General features: G+C 40.2%; 1 protein-coding gene across 3 annotated transcripts; it reads right to left on the bottom strand.

The window, feature by feature from the left end:
- Positions 1 to 13,466: 13,466 nt before the first annotated feature.
- Positions 13,467 to 18,870, bottom strand: LOC147625213 (auxin response factor 7-like). Of its 3 annotated transcripts, none has more exons than XM_086818478.1 (14): positions 18,476 to 18,870; positions 18,282 to 18,385; positions 18,090 to 18,185; positions 17,887 to 17,985; positions 17,652 to 17,804; positions 17,476 to 17,560; positions 17,275 to 17,365; positions 17,002 to 17,166; positions 16,731 to 16,850; positions 16,449 to 16,524; positions 15,822 to 15,999; positions 14,719 to 15,611; positions 14,187 to 14,377; positions 13,467 to 13,971 (listed from the first exon to the last, which is right to left on the bottom strand). In XM_086818478.1, exons 1-14 carry the CDS (start codon positions 18,660 to 18,662, stop codon positions 13,788 to 13,790), a joined length of 2,622 nt encoding a protein of 873 aa, XP_086674604.1. In that variant the 5' UTR covers positions 18,663 to 18,870; the 3' UTR covers positions 13,467 to 13,787. The 3 variants fall into 3 exon arrangements, with proteins under 3 accessions (XP_086674604.1, XP_086674602.1, XP_086674601.1); XM_086818476.1 differs by having other exon boundaries at positions 14,719 to 15,617; XM_086818475.1 differs by having other exon boundaries at positions 14,719 to 15,680.
- Positions 18,871 to 19,185: the final 315 nt, after the last annotated feature.

Here is a 19,185-nt window from a genome sequence, read left to right on the forward strand (position 1 = left end):
GCCACATGCCCATACTTATTACAATTAAAACATCTTGGCCTTCCCTGTGCATCTTTAGCAGGTAGTCTGTGTCCCTAGAAATTTTGGACATCAATATCCATTAGAACCACCCCATCTGACGGAAACTTGTATTTGTTAAGCTCCTTTGGTTGCTCACTTGATTTCCGTGCCACTATATAACTATCACCATGAAGACTTGTTTCTACTCTTTGTGCAATTTCCATGGCTTCCTTGAAAGTTTTAGAACCTTGATCCCGCACCCGATGGGTTATGTCATGTCACATTGTGGGCCACAAAAAGAACAGTTTCATGTCTTCAGTCATGTTGGGATCAACCCCGATGAGGAGTTGATTTAATATGACTAGAGACTAGGTGTAAGATCCCTGTTCCCACCGCACAGCGGAAGTAGCACTTCTTGTGCGGGGTAGGGTCCCACACTCGGGGCCTCGCCCACGGATATCCGGACAAGAGACTAATCCATCGATTCTTCCAAAACCGAACCCGAAAAAACTTCCCTTGCCCAGAAAGCACGGGCGATTCCTCCAGGATAAATTTTTCTCTAACATAGTCAAAAGCCTTAACTAACTGAACTGATCTGACCGAACCCGTAGTATCAAAGTCAGATTAAGGAAAAGATTGTACTTAGATCATATAGACCAATGCTTTTTCCTCATTGCGAGGCACAGCCGTTGATTCTTTTCCATAGAATAATTTTTTATCCGGGATTTACTTCATCTATCATACCATAACAGAATTGAGTCTCATTTTAGGGATCCATCAGTCCAGCCCCGTGGGTTACCCAATCGCCCAACCGCTGTAGTGATGGGATCCAATTAAGAATTTGGTTAGGTTTTATCCCGGGTGTACCAGGGAAAAGAGTTCCCAGGCCCCCTAGTCGGATATTCATGCAAACTTAAAACTAGTCACACCACTTACACACCCAATATGAAATTGCCTTTTTCACAGAATCAGCATCTTCTAAAAATAATCTTTTAATGAAACCATTGTGTCACTGATCATAATCCTCAAAATCTCCGGTTGAATCCTTATTTCCAATCATTCCTTCATCGGTGGTATACCTATGGCATCATTGGCAACCAGAACGCTCACCACCTGTCCACTCAGGGGCCTTTTCGATAGTTCCTAGCTCATAGTAACCGATAATATATTCACATATCAAAAATGGAATCTCCGTTGAAGATCAGCAGGATCAACCAATGGATCTATATAAAAGAGCCATGGACTCATTCGTTGAGGACCAGCAAGGTCAATCAACCAGATCCATGCCCGAATTCAGAAAACAACTCTTACTCCTTGTTCCAATATCTTCCACGACGCACGTGTGGGTATCGTCGGCAACCCAGAGCCCGAGCACCGTATGGTCAGCACCCTCTAGGATCCTTCGCAGGTGACCTAGCGCTTCACTCTAGGCCGCTTCCTTGGTCCCTCATCCACCGTATCGGAAGCTCACCATTTTAATCGAACTGAGGCTGGTCAAGACCTCGACCGACCTCTTACTCCTTGTTCCAATATCTTCCACGACGCACGTGTGGGTATCGTCGGTGACCCAGAGCCCGAGCACCGTATGGTCAGCACCCTCTAGGATCCTTCGCAGGTGACCTACGCTTCACTCATAGGCCGCTTCCTTGGTCCCTCATCCACCGTACCGGAAGCTCACCATTTGAATCGAACTGAGGCTAGTCAAGACCTTGACCTTGCTACGCGAGACCTACGCGAGACGTCCTCCATTGACTCTCCGTCAGCAGCTGCAACTTTATCAGATTAGGTCTCCATGACCTCATTCACAAGATGGTCAAAATGCTTCTCCAGCATTCTTGACATAAAACAATCATTTAAAAACAGTTCAAAAATACAGTTTCTATAACGAACTCTCGTCTTTCCACATTGCTCCATATCAAACCACATTAATTAATTCCACAACCATTTCATAAGTATTTCTATTCTCATCCAATCACATCACTTTCATCTCATCACATCTTTTCTCAATTTATCCTCATCAAATCTCATCCACTTGCATCTACCCATATCCACATCTCATCACATCACATTCATTCACATCTCATCCATTCAAACCACATCACATTCACTCACATCTCATCTCATTCATTTTACCTCACATCTCATTCATTCACATCTATCCCGATTCACATCTCATCTTATCACATTCATTCATATCCATCACATTCACATTCATTCATGTCCATCACATTCATTCTCATCACCATTACATCACATCACTTCTATCAACATCATATCTCATTCATACACATCTCATCTCATTCATCCACATCCATCCAATCGTTCACATGTACGACTACTTGCATCTATCCATACATTCATATCTATCACTTTACATCCACATATATTCATGTCACATCACATCACATTCTTTCACATACACATCTATATCCATTCTTTCACATACATCCACATCCATTCTTTCACATACTCATTCACATCCATTCTTCTCATACACATTCACATCCATTCTTCACATACACATCCTTATCCATTCCTCACATACACATTCACATCCATTATCATCACATACATTTACTCACATCTCATCATTCATTTACATTATGATTCACATGACATCACATCTCATCCATTCATTCACATTTATCTGATTCACATCACATCTCTATTCACATCACATCCATCCATTCATTCACATCACATCTCACATCTATTCACCTCACATTCTCATCATCTCTATTCACATCACATCCATCCATTCATTCACATCTATCTAATTTCCATCACATCTATTCACCTCATATTCTCATCACTTCTATTCACATCACATCCATCCATCCATTCACATCTATATGATTCGCATCACATCTATTCACCTTATATTCTCATCACTTCTATTCACATCACATCTATCCAATCATCTATCCGATTCACATCTTATCTCATCACATATATTCACCTCTCATCTCATCACCTCTATTCACATCACACCCATCCATCCAATCATCTATCTGATTCGCATCACATCTATTTACAGAATTTAAACATAGAATTTAAGAGAAACCTAATTTTTGATATAAAGATTCTCTACGCATCTATTTATGCATAATTCAAATTTAAGAAAAATAACACTTTTGAAATAAAAATAAATCCTTTATGCATTTTCCTATGCATAAACTCAATTTTAATAAGAATAACACTTTTGAAATAAAAATAAATCTTTTATGCGTCCTTCCTATGCATAAATTTAATTTTAATGAGAATAACACTTTTGAAATAAAAATAAATCTTTTATGCGTCTTTCCTATGCATAAATTCAATTTTAATGAGAATGACACTTTTGAAATAAAAATAAATCTTTTATGTATCTTTCCTGTGCATGAATTCAATTTTAATGAGAATGACACTTTTGAAATAAAAATAAATCTTTTATGCATCTTTCCTGTGCATGAATTCAATTTTAATGAGAATGACACTTTTGAAATAAAAATAAATCTTTTATACATCCTTCCTATGCATAAATTCAATTTTAATGAGAATGACACTTTTGAAATAAAAATAAATCTTTTATGCATCCTTCTTATGCATAAATTCAATTTTAATGAGAATGACACTTTTGAAATAAAAATAAATCTTTTATGCATCTTTCTATGCATAAATTCAATTTTAATGAGAATGACACTTTTGAAATAAAAATAAATCTTTTAGAATGCACAAACGGAAAGAATTACTCTTTTAGAATAATCTAATGATAAACTTTAGTTCCACAAAATTTAAGAAAATTTTACTATAACCTCCTTTGTATGGCTGATCATTTCTCAATTTTAACATTCAATTTATGACTTGAATTAATCCAATTTGAATTCTAATATCTCTAATCTACTCCATTTTCTAAAAATCAAGAGAGTAAACAATGAAAAGAGTTTAATCAATCATTTAATTAAACTTTCTAGGATTAAGAAGGGCTGAATTGTAAAGAAGAGAAGGGGGTGGCCTTTCCATCAAGGCATAGCATCAAATTTTTATTCAAACATTTTCAAAGCATAAAATTTAAGAAAACCCTAGATTTAAAATTCACAATAAGTAAGAATTAAGCTTACATGGAGCTTGTAAGCTTTCCTTTGGCTTGAGGGATTAAGGATTCTACTCTTGTCTGCAGCAAGAGTGGCCACCAAATTCACTTGGAGAGGATTAAGCCAAAAAACAATTGAATTATCAAGAAATTCAATGTTAAAATAGCTCAGGAGACAGAAGCAGAGTAACAGTGCATAAACACCATTAAGCTTTTACAAAGGGGGAGGCTTCTACTTATAGGAAAAAGTGAGCCTCTAACCAAGCAAACTGATTCTAGAATTTTCCATATCAGTTTGGTCACTTTTTGACCATTTTTAGGTCAGTTTAGCTTACTTTTTGGATCTAGTTGAAACAAGAGAGAGGAGAGATAAAAATATCTCATTATTTATGAGTTTAAAACTCATCCACACATGTGAAATAGGCGCCTCCTTCATGAGGGGAATTCCCCACACTGTGGTGTCAAAAATGCATCATTTCCTCTAAATATCTCTTCTTTTTTAACTAATAAACCTTGTCCTTAGTCAACTCTTCATCTTATGTGAGCATTTACTCATTTTTGGGAGATTTTCTTTTATTCTTCAATTTATCTCCTCCCTACATTTGGATTAATCTTATTGGTCCATAGGAACCTTAATTCAAAATTTTCAGAAAATCTGGACCCTCTGGCTAAGGTCCTTTTTACCTATTTTCAAATAATTCCAATTGCACATTGGAAAGTTCTTTTTGAATTTCTGTTTTAAGGGAAACCGTTTTAGACACTAGGAGGATTTTTATATCCAAAAATATCTCAATTTTGAATTACCTTCTTTTAGATATTTTCTCTCTCTAGGCCAAAACAGGGTAAAACATGATATTTCTTTTATTTCAGAGAGGGGAATAATTATAAGATCAGAAGGGGAGGCTCTTACACCTGCACACCTCAAAAGCTGGAGGGAGGAATGTTACACTAGGTCACTGGGCAACTTGATACATTCACCAATTTGTTTGTTGTAAAGCAAACTGTCCAACATTGGTTTGAGCAAATGAATGAATTAGACTGGTTTTAATGGAACTCCATTATTGGGATTAAACTAATTCCTCTTGTTATTATGACTGGAAGACACACCAACTCCATCTCCAAAATCATCCGCCATCTGCCTGAAAAGCCCGGTGTGACGTGTCTTCACCAATTGTATGATGTAAAATTCCCCTAATTCTCTCTCTCCTCTCTCTCTCTCCCTAATTGTACGCCCGGAATGTTAACTGCCGTTTCCTTTTCCATTCTCAATGTTAAATTGTTTACAGCACACACGTGGCTTCTGCCACGTCACAGCTGCTGGAACCGATCTTTTCCGAAAAAAAATTGAAAGCATTAATCCGGCCGCTGTCCACCTCCCGGCCCGTGGGTGCAGATGGCGGAGGTGGCGGAGGCGCCCCCATCAGAACACCAACGCCAGCACACGGACTCGAGACTCGGCAAGAATCACACAACCAGGTGCTACCATAAGCACAACGTGGAGGTCAACTCGAGAATCGACGTTAGCATGGGAACTAGGGCATAATTTGACACAAGCAGGCGTGCCGCGTTGAAAGCATGGGTGTCAAATCGGTGGCCTCGAGAAGCAAGCATGTCAGGGGGCGTGTCCTAGCAGAGCGGCGACGTCGCATGCTAAATAGGCGCGCGCCGCGCCGCACGCCGTGCGGTCGGAGCTGATAGCGAGAACAGACCCTGTAGGATCTGATGCAGCTGGCCTTGGGAGCCGTGCAGAGAAATGGGATTCACGGCGCTATGATATAGCGCCGGCCCTGGTGGCGGACCTAACAAATTCAAGAAAAGCATTTCGGTAATGCTTTGGACATGGGTTGTCAAATATAACCTGGTTTGTAGTGTAATTTTCCAGCTGAAAGTTTAGAAATCCTCGACGCTGCCTCTAATTTAATTTATACATTTAGTATTATTTCTAGTGATTTTCAAGTCTAAATCCCGATTAAGCTTACACACTGTCTTTAATTTTAAAGATTAAAAAAAACTCTTTTTTCGAGCACTGGCCTAGAGGAGTTTTCTTTGCAAAGATCCTCTGCTTAAGTTGTGATGTGAACATCACAACTCTTCTTCGAGCATTGCAGTGTCGAGAGGAGTTTTTTTGCAAAGATCCTCTACTTCTTAAGTTGCGATATGAACATGTGGTGGTGGTCAAAATTCAAGGTTGGGTACAATTAATTAACCTTAACAAAATTCAAGAAGACCCTCATAGCACACTAAAATATGAATGTATTTTCAATGACTACATGCGAAACTTACTTTCGCAAAAGTGATGAAGATTCCATACCATATACAGTGGACTATGTCCTTGCATGATATTAGGTGCCTAGAAAGGTATAGTGACACCATACTACTTAAACAAAATATAGCAAATCAAACTTGTATATCAATTAAGGTGCATTGATTCTTTGTCCAGCTTCGAAGAAGCTCGACCATATGTAGATGTCATTCACTTGGAAGCATAATGCTAATCATTTGTTTTCACTAGAAAGTCACTTACATTTAGTCCACAAGTTTATTCCCAAAGATCACAATTAGATCTTTGCTAGAACTTGTCACACACCCAACATGTTTAAAGGACTAGACACAATCTAGGAGGGGTGTGATGTTAACCCTCCTTTACAACTTAATGCATGCTATGATACATAACTAATCTTCTTTTTTCATGTGTATAGCTTTATGTGCTTCAAGATTGGTTTTTATGGCTATGGCTTCACTATAAGCATTTCCTCTTCTATGCATTCTACATTGAGCATATGTGCAAAGAGGACAAGTGTGGAAGCTTTGTGTGACTTTAATGCGGAAATTATTACTCATTTATAACTCAAAAGGCTTGAAGAAATATTCTTAGCTAGTGTTTGGAGGATCTCCAAAAAGAGAAAATCTTGTAAATTTTGAAGAGGACTTTGGGTTTAAAAAAGTTGTTTCTAGCTTAAAATCACAACACATAGAGAAGAGAAGTTGTTTAAACAAGAAGAGAGTGTTCAAGAGTGGAGAAAGAGGAGATATAGAAGCCATGATCCCTAGTCCACTATGAGGATTTTCAAGTCAAGATTTCCACACATTTGTGTACTTGCTACAAAAAGTAGTGTAAGGTTCTTCCGACTAGAACTGTTGAATGACTGAATTTGTATTCAAGGAAAGCTGTTTAGACAAGAAGAGAGTGTTTAAGGCAAAAGGAGGAGTGGAAATCCACTATGAGGATTTCAAGTCCAGATTACCACACACTATGAGGATTTCAAGTCCAGATTACCACACACTATGAGGATTTCAAGTCCAGAAGGAGGACAAGAAGTCCATTATGAGGATTTCAAGTCCAGATTACCACACTTATTTTCTTGAGTGGTAATTTGTACTTGGTACAAAAGTAGTGTCAAGTTCTGTTAACCAAAAAGTAGCGTCAAGGTTGGAAGCTTTGTGTTACTTTAATTACTACTCATTTAGGACTCAAAAAGCTTGAAGAAATATTCTTAGCTAGTGTTTGGAGGATCAAAAAGAGAATATCTTGTAAATTTTGAAGAGGAGTTTGGGCTTAAAAAGTTGTTTCTAACTTAAAAGCACAACACATATAGTTATCTAATCAAGAAGAGAGTGTTTAAGGGCAAGAGAAGACGAAGGGGTGGAGAAAGAGGAGATATTGAAGCCATGATCCCTAGTCCACTATGAGGATTTTAAGTCAAGATTTCCACACAATTATTTTTCCAAGTGGTGATTTTTACTTGGTATAAAAAGTAGTGTCAAGTTCTTCCAACTAGAACTAATGACTAAATTTTTACTTGGTATAAAAAGTAGTGTCAAGTTCTTCCAACTAGAACTAATGACTACATTTGTAGCAAGTTCTAGTAACCAAAATCACCGGCCAAAAAATTAGTGACTAAAAATTCGTTATTAGTAGAAATTCTGATGACTAGAATCCGCAACTGAAAATGATGCCTTGCAATTAATAACTAGTGAACCCAACCAGCCTTTTGATGACTAGAATCCGCAACAACTGAAAATGATGCCTTGCAATTAATAACTAGTGAACCCAACCAGCCACCACTAGAACTTATAACTAATTCTAGTAGCTATTCTTGGTAATTGGTCTAGTAGCTATTCTTGGTAATTGTTCTCTAGCAATAATAAGTGACCTTATTGATGATAGCACATAGGTAGATTAGGGGATACGATAATGAAAGTTTATATAAAATTTGAGTGAAGTTCGTTAGAAGACTAAAAAATCAACCACAGTAAAACTATAAAATGAAAAAAAAACGTATAATACATTATTTATTTATGTTAGTGATGGCTAGAAGAGCATAGAAAAGTGGCTATGTTGCCCACATATGTAAAGACCAACCCTTCTTGCTAACCAAACGTAATCCCTACTATTCAACATCCTAGTGATTCCTAATTTTTCTTTATATACTTAGCACAGTGGAGTGATTTTAGGACCTTGATCTAATGGATCAGGATTGCATCACACAACACAGTAGCATAATTTGTTTTGGAAAACTTACAAATTGAAAGAACACAATATGAAAATAGATCTTGCTACTCACACACTCATCATTTGATTACTTGATAACTCAAATTTATTAGCTCTAATTAAGTAACAAATCCGATTAAAAAGATAGCTTTAACTAGTTTAATTGCACACTCATCATGACTCTAATTAAGTAGAAAAGCCAATCAAACCCCAAACGTACTTAGGAGCACCCCCACAATACAAAATCGAGGTGGTGAGTCCTTGGAGCATCCCCAAACGTACTCAAGAGCACCCCCACATTGCTAATCCTTGAAGGAGCTAGCTGCCCTATGTGTAAACGGCATCATTATTTTGTACATACATAACACAAAACAATAGCAATAAAAACAACAACAAAAATTCCTCTATGAGTTTTTCAAGAATAAATATAATATGCAATTTATACAGCTTGGTGATTTAAATCCATCAATTTCTATTTATAAAAGCATCTCTATAATTAAGGTCTAAGGTTTTGTTTTCCCTTAACTTTATGTCTATTACACTTCACCAATTTACACTTAAATACAAAGTCCAAGATTTCTACTATCAATTAAGATAATAGTCAAAGCTTAATAGGTCATCAATGCATTAATTAAGCAAATCAACTAAACTTAGTGTAAATTAATCTTGTATAGAGCTAAACAATTTGGTTTAATTGACAAATCATTATTTATTTCCTTGATAAAATCTAGTCTTAGCTTAATAATCACTAATTACATCATAATTATTATTCTTTCTAAGTAAGCAATACATTAATTTAGTTGAGGTTTAGAGGGCATAGTCCCCTTAGCTTTCTGGCCCCTTACATGCCTATATACTCTAATCTTTAGAATTTTATCTAAATTTCTTAATAGTTACTAATTAAGTCATCATTATACTTAATAATGATTAATTATTAGATTAATTTAATCAAAAATTTAACAAATGGTTAACTTAGATTTTTCATCTAGACTATGGCTATGTTTTTAATTTTCTCATTGGCCCTATAGAAAGCTTAATATTTGTTAATCTTTTTTACTAATCATTATTTTTTGACTAAGAAAAATAACTAATCTCATTAGAAAAATAACTAATCTAATTGCAATTTGGTGTAGTTTGCAACATGGGTACCTTAGTAATTTTCTTACTAATCAATCATCGATTTCAAGTTCTAAGCTTGATCATATGTGATTTAAGTTTAATTATGTTAATTATAATGTTAATTTTATAATTAGCAAAAACATTAATTTAGCTGAAATTAGAGAGAAATAAAGCATGAAAATGTACTCTTACCATTTGCAATATCCTTGTCTTGCACAAGAGAGGCACCTGAAGGGCGAAAGAATCATCCCCCCCTTCTTTAAATTTGTGCCAACTTCAAGCTAGTGGATATTTAAGATTATGGGAGTGGAGATGAAGGTAAAGAAGCCCATGGGTCTCTTACCTAGGTTGGGAGAGTTGAATCCATGCAATACTTTCCTTGCCAAGTGTATAGGGAGAGGGAGAGAGATGACATCATGATTTGCCTGGCCAAGTGTATGGGGAGATGGAGAGAAGGAGAGAGCCTATACTTGATCTCAAAGTTAAATTCTTGTAGCATTTACATCCACCACTTGCATTGTCTCCATGTTTAAATGTAACAAGATAAAAACCCATTTGAGAATATTGTGATCAGCCACACCAGTTCAAATTTATGTCCCAGTAAGTAGTGTCTCCATATCTCTTCAAAGCATAAACAACTGCAAGTAGCTCTGCAAGAAAGGGGCTACTCTGGGCATGGAGTAGGCATGGGTGTAGGTCCCCATCCTAAGTAAATACTCAAGGCATGGAGTGAGCATGGGTGTAGGTCACCATTCTAAGGCAATAGCCAAGAAGGCCATGAAAGCCCCAAGAAAGGTGTATCATATGATAAAATGGTAAAGTGATACAATGACCAGGAGCCTTATGTCTAATATAGCCCAAGGCCCAAAAAGTAGATACATGTTGGATTAGCTTGCTCTTTGATCCTGATCTGATAATATCCAAACTTAAGATCAATTTTGGTGAACACTTGAGTTCCATAAAGTATGTCCAAAACTCATCAATCCTAGGAATCAGTATTTATTTTTCATATAGGCAACTGATTTAGGCCTCTGTAGTCACTCCACAATCGAAGAGTTCCATCCTTCTTCTTTTGGAAAATAAATGGAGCACCCCAAGGAGATACATGGCCTAATGAAGCCTTGTTCCAAGAGTTGTTTCGGCTACTCTTTTAATTCCACAGATTCTGGACAAGAGACATTTTATAAGCTCTTTTGGCCACAGGCTATGTTCTTGGAATGACCTACTTCTCTTTGAGGAGGAAGTTATGTGAGATGCATACTCGCATAGCCATTTCATCGCACCTCCTTAAGACTCCTTATCTATAGGGTTGTGTTTCACCGCATAGATGGCATGCCACTTTTTAAGTCCCTTAAGTAGCTTAAATGTTTTGACTCTAGTTGAAGTGTTGGGTTCCTAGTGGTCCCATCACTTTGGACTTGATCACCATCAATGTCAAGAAAGGAAATCGTTCCTTTGTGACAATGGATATCTACTTGATTTTGGACTATCCAATCCATGCAAAGAATCTTATCGTAAATCCCCAAGGGTAAAACTTTGAAAGAACACCGGGTTTTATTTTGTGACAATGGATATCTACTTGATTTTGGACTATCCAATCCATGCAAAGAATCTTATCGTAAATCCCCAAGGGTAAAACTTTGAAAGAACACCGGGTTTTATTTTTCCAAGAAAGGATTCAATCTTTTCTATTTCATGATAAGTGAATAACATTTTTCGACTTGCTACTACTACCACCCTCATAAAGAGTTTGTCTTTTTCTGATAACTATCCAAAATGGGAATCCAAACTTTGGAATTCTCCTCCCAGGTTTAACAAGCAAAGATGGCTGACCAAGGAGGAAATACAATAAACCTACAAAATAGAGACACGTGATGTTGAACTAATAAGAGGTACAAGGATGGAGCTTTGGGATACATCCAATAGCCCCCTTACTCCAAAGAAAAGGTCAAGTCAACAATAGGTTACTGACAATCCCCCATGAACCCAAGGCTCCCACCTATATATTAAGCTCAATGAAAGATGGCATATTAACTAGAACATGCGAGAAACAACACCTCTAGTCGACCAAAACTCTTCCAAAAAAATATTGCCTTTGATTAATTATGCATAATGCTCTTTGAACCAACTCTAGACCCTCCAAGATAAGATTAGTTCATGAACATGTCCAAGATGCAACAAAGAAGAGACTATTGCCATCTTTTCATCAACTATAGATGGAATTTGGAAACACTACAATTTCCAAATGCATGCATGAGAAGGGAGTCCTTGCCCAAAAGGCTAGGCTACTCAACTCTGGGATATAACTAGATCACATAACATCTTTGGATTGTCTAGCTTGATAGGAACGCTTTTCTTTTTAAACAATCAAAAACCCACATGCTCCCATGCTTGAAAAATGCTATGTTCATGCAAGTGATGAGCGCTCTAGATACTATCACAATTTTGTCCTAGAAAACCAAAGGCACATGAGATGCTAAACAAGTGCTCGAACAACACAAGGAGGTGATTGAGGAAACTACTTGTCAAAGTGCATTAGTAGTCATTATATTGCATCGAAGATGAAGATTGAAGGCATTGCCATGCTGGATCAACTAGATGGAGTTAGTTAAGTACATTTGTTACCTCACCAGCACCAAAAAAGTATTGGAGAAAGACATGTGATGATCTTAGATGCACTCTTGGTAACTTTGAAATAAAAGCAAGCTTCTTCATACCAAAAAAGCTTCTTTGTACTTACTTCCATCCTTTCTTTTAATATATTGCTACTGTAAAATGAGCTTCTCCTTGGTTTTTTTTTTTACAATTTCATGACTCAATTGCAAGGCTACCGTTGAATGTGAGCTTAGAAGAGGCTTAAAAGAGGTGGCTAAATGCTTGGTCATTGTCGTGCCCAATCTCCGGGTCTTCCGAGGTCATGCCCTAATGAAGGAGCAAAACCATCCTCACGACCCGAGGCAACAAAGCTAATGACAACTGTTTTTCTGGTCGAGTCTCAAAAACGAACGAGTTGGTCTCTGACCCCGGCTAGAAAAACAAAAACTTTACAAATATATTAGAATGATGTGGAAGGTCATGACATGCATGTATACTTGGTGATCGGAGGGAAGGGAAGTGTGCTATGGTGCAAGGGAGGTTCCTGTAATATTAAGGGAATTTTTGAAACTACCAAGGAAAGGCTTTTGGGGGGGGGGGGGGGGGTTTGGAGATGCAACAGTGAGTACAATACAGCATACATAAAAGAAAATTTTATGTGTCTCCAATTTTGTTCAACATGAAATTGTGTGGTTGCTATTAGTGCATTGACCCTTTTAAGGAAAAAAAAACCTTGTAAGTATCGGATGGAAGATTATTGTTCTAAAGCAGCTAAGATTCCAATGATGAATGTTTTGTTGTTGCTAGTTGTTACTCGTTTATCCCACGTGCTATCTTTGAAGAGGAGAAGAGGTTCGTTGCTATCTCAAAAGAATCCTGAGAATGATTCCAATTCCGGGCAAAATCCGAGATTAAATATCATATCATTATTCTTATTAATAGTCACATATATATTAACCGCCGCACCTGATAATATGAGTGGAAAATGACTTCAAAAAAGTTGCCCTCTTGGCTGTACACTTTCCATGTGACGGCTAATCATGGTTCTGCCCTAAACTTTTAAGAGGACAATGTATCTTCAAGGAAGACTGAAATGACACTAAGGCTATCCATTGATTCCCATTCATTTCAAAGGTTTGAAAGGTCGGATTAATCCATCATTTACTATGTATTTTTTTAATATACAAATTTACAATAATAACGGGAACGTAAATAAAATATAATATTTGACAAAACCTGGCGGCATGAGGGCAGCACACAAAATGTTCCCAAAAGGTGTCCCCGTCTTGCCAGACATGGCAGCAAAAATAATTTACATATTTGATATATACCCCAAGTATTTAAAAACCGAAAGAAAAATAAAAAGGGAGTACGGCAAAATTCTATAGAGGGCAATTAAAAAAAGAAAGAAACAATTCTTTTTTCTAGGCTTTCAACCTTCGGCCAAAAAAAAAAATCCCTTTGTTGAAGAAGCCGCCGTGTAGATTTTCCCCCATATTTTTTCGAAGATTATATACCACCATAGGACTCTTCATAATCATGGCACTTGGTTGCCTCCTTCACATGGTTTTCCTGTGAGCTTGATCGCCTGTGCTTGGCGTGCCCGGTACGCTTGCTGCCCTGTGCCACCTCGTCCCGGCTCAGAATGTGGATTTTCCTCACCATATTTTTCCTCACCATGTTGCAAAACTCCCTGCATTCAATCCCAAATCATATTTGATTTCTCGCCATAAATAACCCAAATGAAAGCTTAGCATTAATTGATTTCTAGCATCCCCAATACGCAAATGCGAGCAAGGCCAGGAAAGAACCCCATCTGTCCGGGTATATATAGACATGAAATCCTTAAAAAAACACGATTCAAAACTACTTTTAAAAATGGCGAGGATTGGGTTTGAATGTGCTTACGGCCAGGGATCGTCGCCCACTTCGAGCATGTCGTCTTCATTGTCTGAGTAGGCCACCTGCCAGCCTTTCTCCTTGTCGCGGAGCTGGCCTTCCAGGTGGAACATACGTTCCAGCTCTTCAAACAGCTGATCGTAGCCGTCCAACTTGGACAAATCTACTCCACGCCCCACGATGCTCCCTTTCTTTACTACCTGCACTTAGCAATAGCCCAGATTAAGGAAATTCACTTGATCTTCAGTGCATGAATGTACGCTATGTACTTCATTAAGCTCGTGATCATCCATCCTTAATGACATGCACTACTTCTATGGGTTTCAGCTGCTGCAGACTAGTGTGCAAAACTACCCCCTTTAATTACACCCTTATGTTTCTGTCCAAATACAACCTTACGCTACTGTTAAAACTTGAAATAACCTTGCTAAACTTGCCTTGCAGCCCTTCTAGTCTGACAATCACTAATTAAACTTGGCTTGCACCGCTTCTAATCTGACAATTAGCCTTAACTTCAAGGATTCAGGGGGCTCGCCTCTACCTTAGTGCAGCTTCTGCCTGCAAATAGGCTCCTGCATTGCCCCTCTTTGGTCAAACTGTTGGTAGTGGCAGGTTTATCTGGCTCAGTGCTTGTAGAAGACATCTCCTGTATAGTCACTGTTTTAAGAGGAGGCTGTTCAACCTCATGTTCTAAATCATTCACTTGGATATGCTGCACATCTGGAGTCTGCTCTTTCTCCTCTGGTGGAAAGTTGGTGGGCGGTTTCACCGGCGGAGGATCCGTCAAAGAGAACCCAAATAACTTGCAGCCTGTGTTCGTTTCTAATGAGGTCACCACGCCAGATGCCAGTGGTGAGGATTCAGTTTCCTTCTCCTGCATCACCTTTAGTTGCCAGGGTGAAGCGAAGGAGCTGTTGTGAGCAAGGTGAGGCTGTCGCTGCATCACCGCCTGAGAGAGGTTCTTGTTGGCTTCCTCCAGAATGCCTAAAGAGGGTGATGATATGCCAGAAGCCTTCGCATTATGTGATGACATCATCGGGTTAACAAGCCAGCTTGGAGTTGAATCATTGATAGTGGGCAATTGCGCATTAAGGTGCTGAAGTGAGTTAGGTTGCCAGCTTGAACAGTCAAGATTTGTTCGAGAACTACATGGATTAGAGGGCTGGTTTAGCATGGCTATGGCAGGCGAAAACTTCATGTTTGGGTCAGAGATGAATTGCTGCTGGGAGGTCACAAAGGAAGGGAATGTGTAGCCGCCTCTGCAATCCTGTCCAGAGATGCCCCAGAAAAGCTCGGCGCTCCCCGGTTTACTTCCACCCCATGGTTGCTGCTGCTGCTGCTGCTGATGGAAGTGATGGTGGTGGTGGAGATGGCGGGGGCGAGGGTGATGACCGCCATGGTACGAGTCCTCGATTAAACCCAAGGCCCGAGGTTCTTGACCTTGCAAGACCGTTGAAAAATTAGCAGACAGCATGGATTCCAAGGCGGCTGCCTTACTTCTGCCTGCAACCCCACAAGTATATCAGGGGCATATGGGACTAAATTCTAGTACTTTCGAAGCTACCTTACAGGATAATTGCCATTAAGTAAGCTTAATCAAATGGGCAATCACTCCTTATATATATTAGACAATGGTTTGCTTACCACTACTGACAAGTGAATGTTCTGCGGCAGGAGAGGGGGCAGGAATGTTGGAACGGAACCGTTTGCTTCTTGGGCCTGGTGCAGGGTTTGGTGGTGGAGCTGGAGACACGCAGAGCTCAATCTCCCATGGAGAAACTCTGTCATGACGCTCATATATGGTTGGCTCATCCCAACCCACCTGCCCATGCCAGTAAAGAACAACATTTTACAAATCAACTTTTATTATGCACATTGATATGATATCATTATACAAGTTTTTTCCCCCAAATAGACGTTGAAAAAACCCCAATAATTTAGACCTCATCCCAAGGACCCAAAAAACTATTACAATGAATTCCAGCCTTTTCCAGCCATGACCAAGTACAATACATTCTTGCAAATCCACACATTGAATAGTGAGTTGGCAGTACTTAACATGGATTAAAAGACTTAAACGTAATTGTATACCCAACACTCAATAGATTAAAGCCTACGAACTTAAACTTAGTCATAGAAATTTAATAAAATACTCCAGGCGAAAATGTTGGCACAATTAAAAGTACATTCAAGGAATCTGCCGACAGATAACCTCCATTACCCACTGCTAAACCTACCACTTTCCACTTTCCACCCAAATCTGGAACGTACCTTCAAAGACCTCCACTTTGATGCAGGCCATCTTGCTGGATCCAGGTCTTCAATCCCAGTTATGGTTCCATTATACCTGCTTTGACGACGAATTAGCAGTTAGCCGAACTCTGCTTGCATTGCCATTACACCCACACGATGAATTATTAGCAGTAAAATATCATTAAGGCAGAAGGTTCAACAGTAGATGCAAGGCGGGCGACCACCTACTCGCTGACGCATTCTCTAATAATTAGCGGTTAATTTTCAATTATGAGAGAGGACACTCAACAAGGCTACAACCTTCTTTCAGATGCATCCTCGGTCTCAAATTTCATTTTGAATCTCATGCCCACAGCCAGGTTGACACTCAGAGCGCTCTTGAATCTGTCCAAGGGTATGATAAACTCTGCAGGGCTTACCCTGGCACATCATAAACAACAGAGTGAAACCTCTACAGCAAAAAGCACTACAGGATAATTAGATGATGTTGCCACATGCCGCACTCTCCATACCTGACTATTAATGCCAGATTAGAAGGCCGCATTTTGAAGAATTAGACTTGATGACCTACCTGGGCTTGTAATAGATTGAAAACATGGTCCGCGTGTGTATGGCATGGGTGGCTGTAGCAATAACACCCATATGCATGCTTTGGCTGGGCAAAACCGAGGATGGTGGGTTATTCTGCGGCCGCAAAGCACGTCTGATACCCACTCTAAGCTCCCCATCCTCGCCCCTGGAGCAAACTAAAAGCGTAAGCGTGCCACAATGTGCAATTATGATCGTAAGAATAGCAAGTGCAGAGGGCTTGAAGGGTGTTATGGAGCTCATGAGAGGTGCCCACCTAAGGAAGATAACTGCATCCCCGGCCATAAGCCTCTTCTGGCTCACAAACACACTCCACCCGGTGGTGAGCAAGTGCCTCTTTGGTTGCCCTGCAAGATGTGTGATCTTGGGGTTATGTACAAAGTTCTTCTGTAAAATAAAATAGTCAATCAAGCTTGCTGAAGGACGACACCAAGTGGTTTTAAACACATGAACCCACCTCTGTAGATATGGCGGAAGTGCCATACTGTACCGTGTAAATCTGTGGCAACAAGCTCTTGGGTTGGAGGGAAGCGGGTCATATCCTGGTGACAGTTTGATGGCGTGCATGTTAAATGAAAGAGAGATAAATAGAAGATTAACGGAGGTCTAAGCATGGTATGATACAGTACTGACCAATGGTGGCAAACAAATTGCGTGTTTCCTTGGAACAGAAAAGCCTCCATGCGTGCTGGTGTCCGATGCTGTGAGAGTCTTGCAGAACATGTGTACGGTGGGCTTGGGTGAGGCCGCGGGATGCTCTCCATTCTCCACCTGAGACTCGGCCCCCTGTGATTATGGAACAGGATTAACATTCTCACAGGATTAGAAGTAAGCCAGTTGAAACAATGACAGTTTGCTGGCCGCTTACCCCTTTGTTAACAGTGCCAAGATGGAAGCTGTCAATGTCTACCTCAGGTTCCGGGAGCAAGGAGAGCTGCGCCTTCACCTCGTCGGTGTCGGGTTCAGCCTGCAGGGAAATGATCGCCATAACACACAAAATGACGCAACTATCGTGGGCAGAACAATGGTGCCAAGGCAAGGAAACCATAGCTTCAAGGTACGAGGGCATACACTGAGCTGAATATCCACAACTCGGCACAGTATGTGAGGTGAGAGATCATGCTTGGGCAACTGGCAATCAGCCCCCTGGTTAGTGGATGCAGTGATCTGGAAGCACCATTGTTAAATTGTTAGCTTTATCTCTCGCTGAAGTTGCTAAGCCGCTAGGGTAGCACATCTGCACACATTACACCATAACCCCACCTGCTCTATGTGGCCCTGAGGAAGATACATCACCAGCTGCTTGAGTTTGGGCAGTGAGACAAGCGGACCTGCGCAAGCTTGCCATAGCTCTTCGTAATGCCGGCCTGATCAAACACACCAATATTAAGCCCGTCAGAAGATTACCCCTTACTGCTGCAAAAAACATGTTTCGAGGCGTAGCTGTTGTGCCATACCTCTGCTTTGATCAGTTTCACCGCGGACCTCAGCAGCTTGCAGGGCGGCGAGGTCCGTGCGAGGGTCGAGGTAAGGAGGTTGCCGGTTGTTGGTGGAGGACATGGCGGAAGGAGCAGAGCAAGGGGGCGAGCAGCCGGGAAAGTAAGGGAGGGTGAGAGAGTGGCGGAAAGAGTCTGGTGGAGTCATGGGTAGGGAAAAGGGGGTAACATAAAGAGAGAGAGAGAGAGAGAGAAAAAAGAGAGAGATTTTGCTTTCGACGATAGCTAGCTCGCCATAGCCATAGCTTCTCTTTTCCAAAAGGCACCTCAGCACGGAAGGAGTTGATTGACAGGGTTAGAGAGAGAGAGAGAGAGAGAGAGTCTGTGATGGGAGGCTTGCGCGCAGACAAGATAGCAACAGACCACACTTCATACGTCCACCAAGAACTTTACTCCCGCCTTTACTGTCCCAGCAGCCGTAAACGCCCTAAAGACCTGGCAGTAGTACCAGTACCCTGCCTGCTGCTACCGTAGCCGCTTGCCACTTGCCTCCCTCCACGTACAGCGACGCCTGTGCCCGTCTACCGCCAGCGTGGCACCGTCCCCTCCTGCGGGTATCCTTCACGGCCGGCAAAACCCTGCCAACCGCTTCATGAACGGCGGCTTCCCGTATCAATGCGCGCCGTAACGCCGCACACTGTACGCCGTCACTTTCTGGGCCCCACCCGTTA

Source organism: Cibotium barometz, chromosome 24, assembly GCF_041138505.1.
Source record: "Cibotium barometz isolate CiBa-2024 chromosome 24, ASM4113850v1, whole genome shotgun sequence".
Lineage (NCBI taxonomy): Eukaryota > Viridiplantae > Streptophyta > Polypodiopsida > Cyatheales > Cibotiaceae > Cibotium > Cibotium barometz.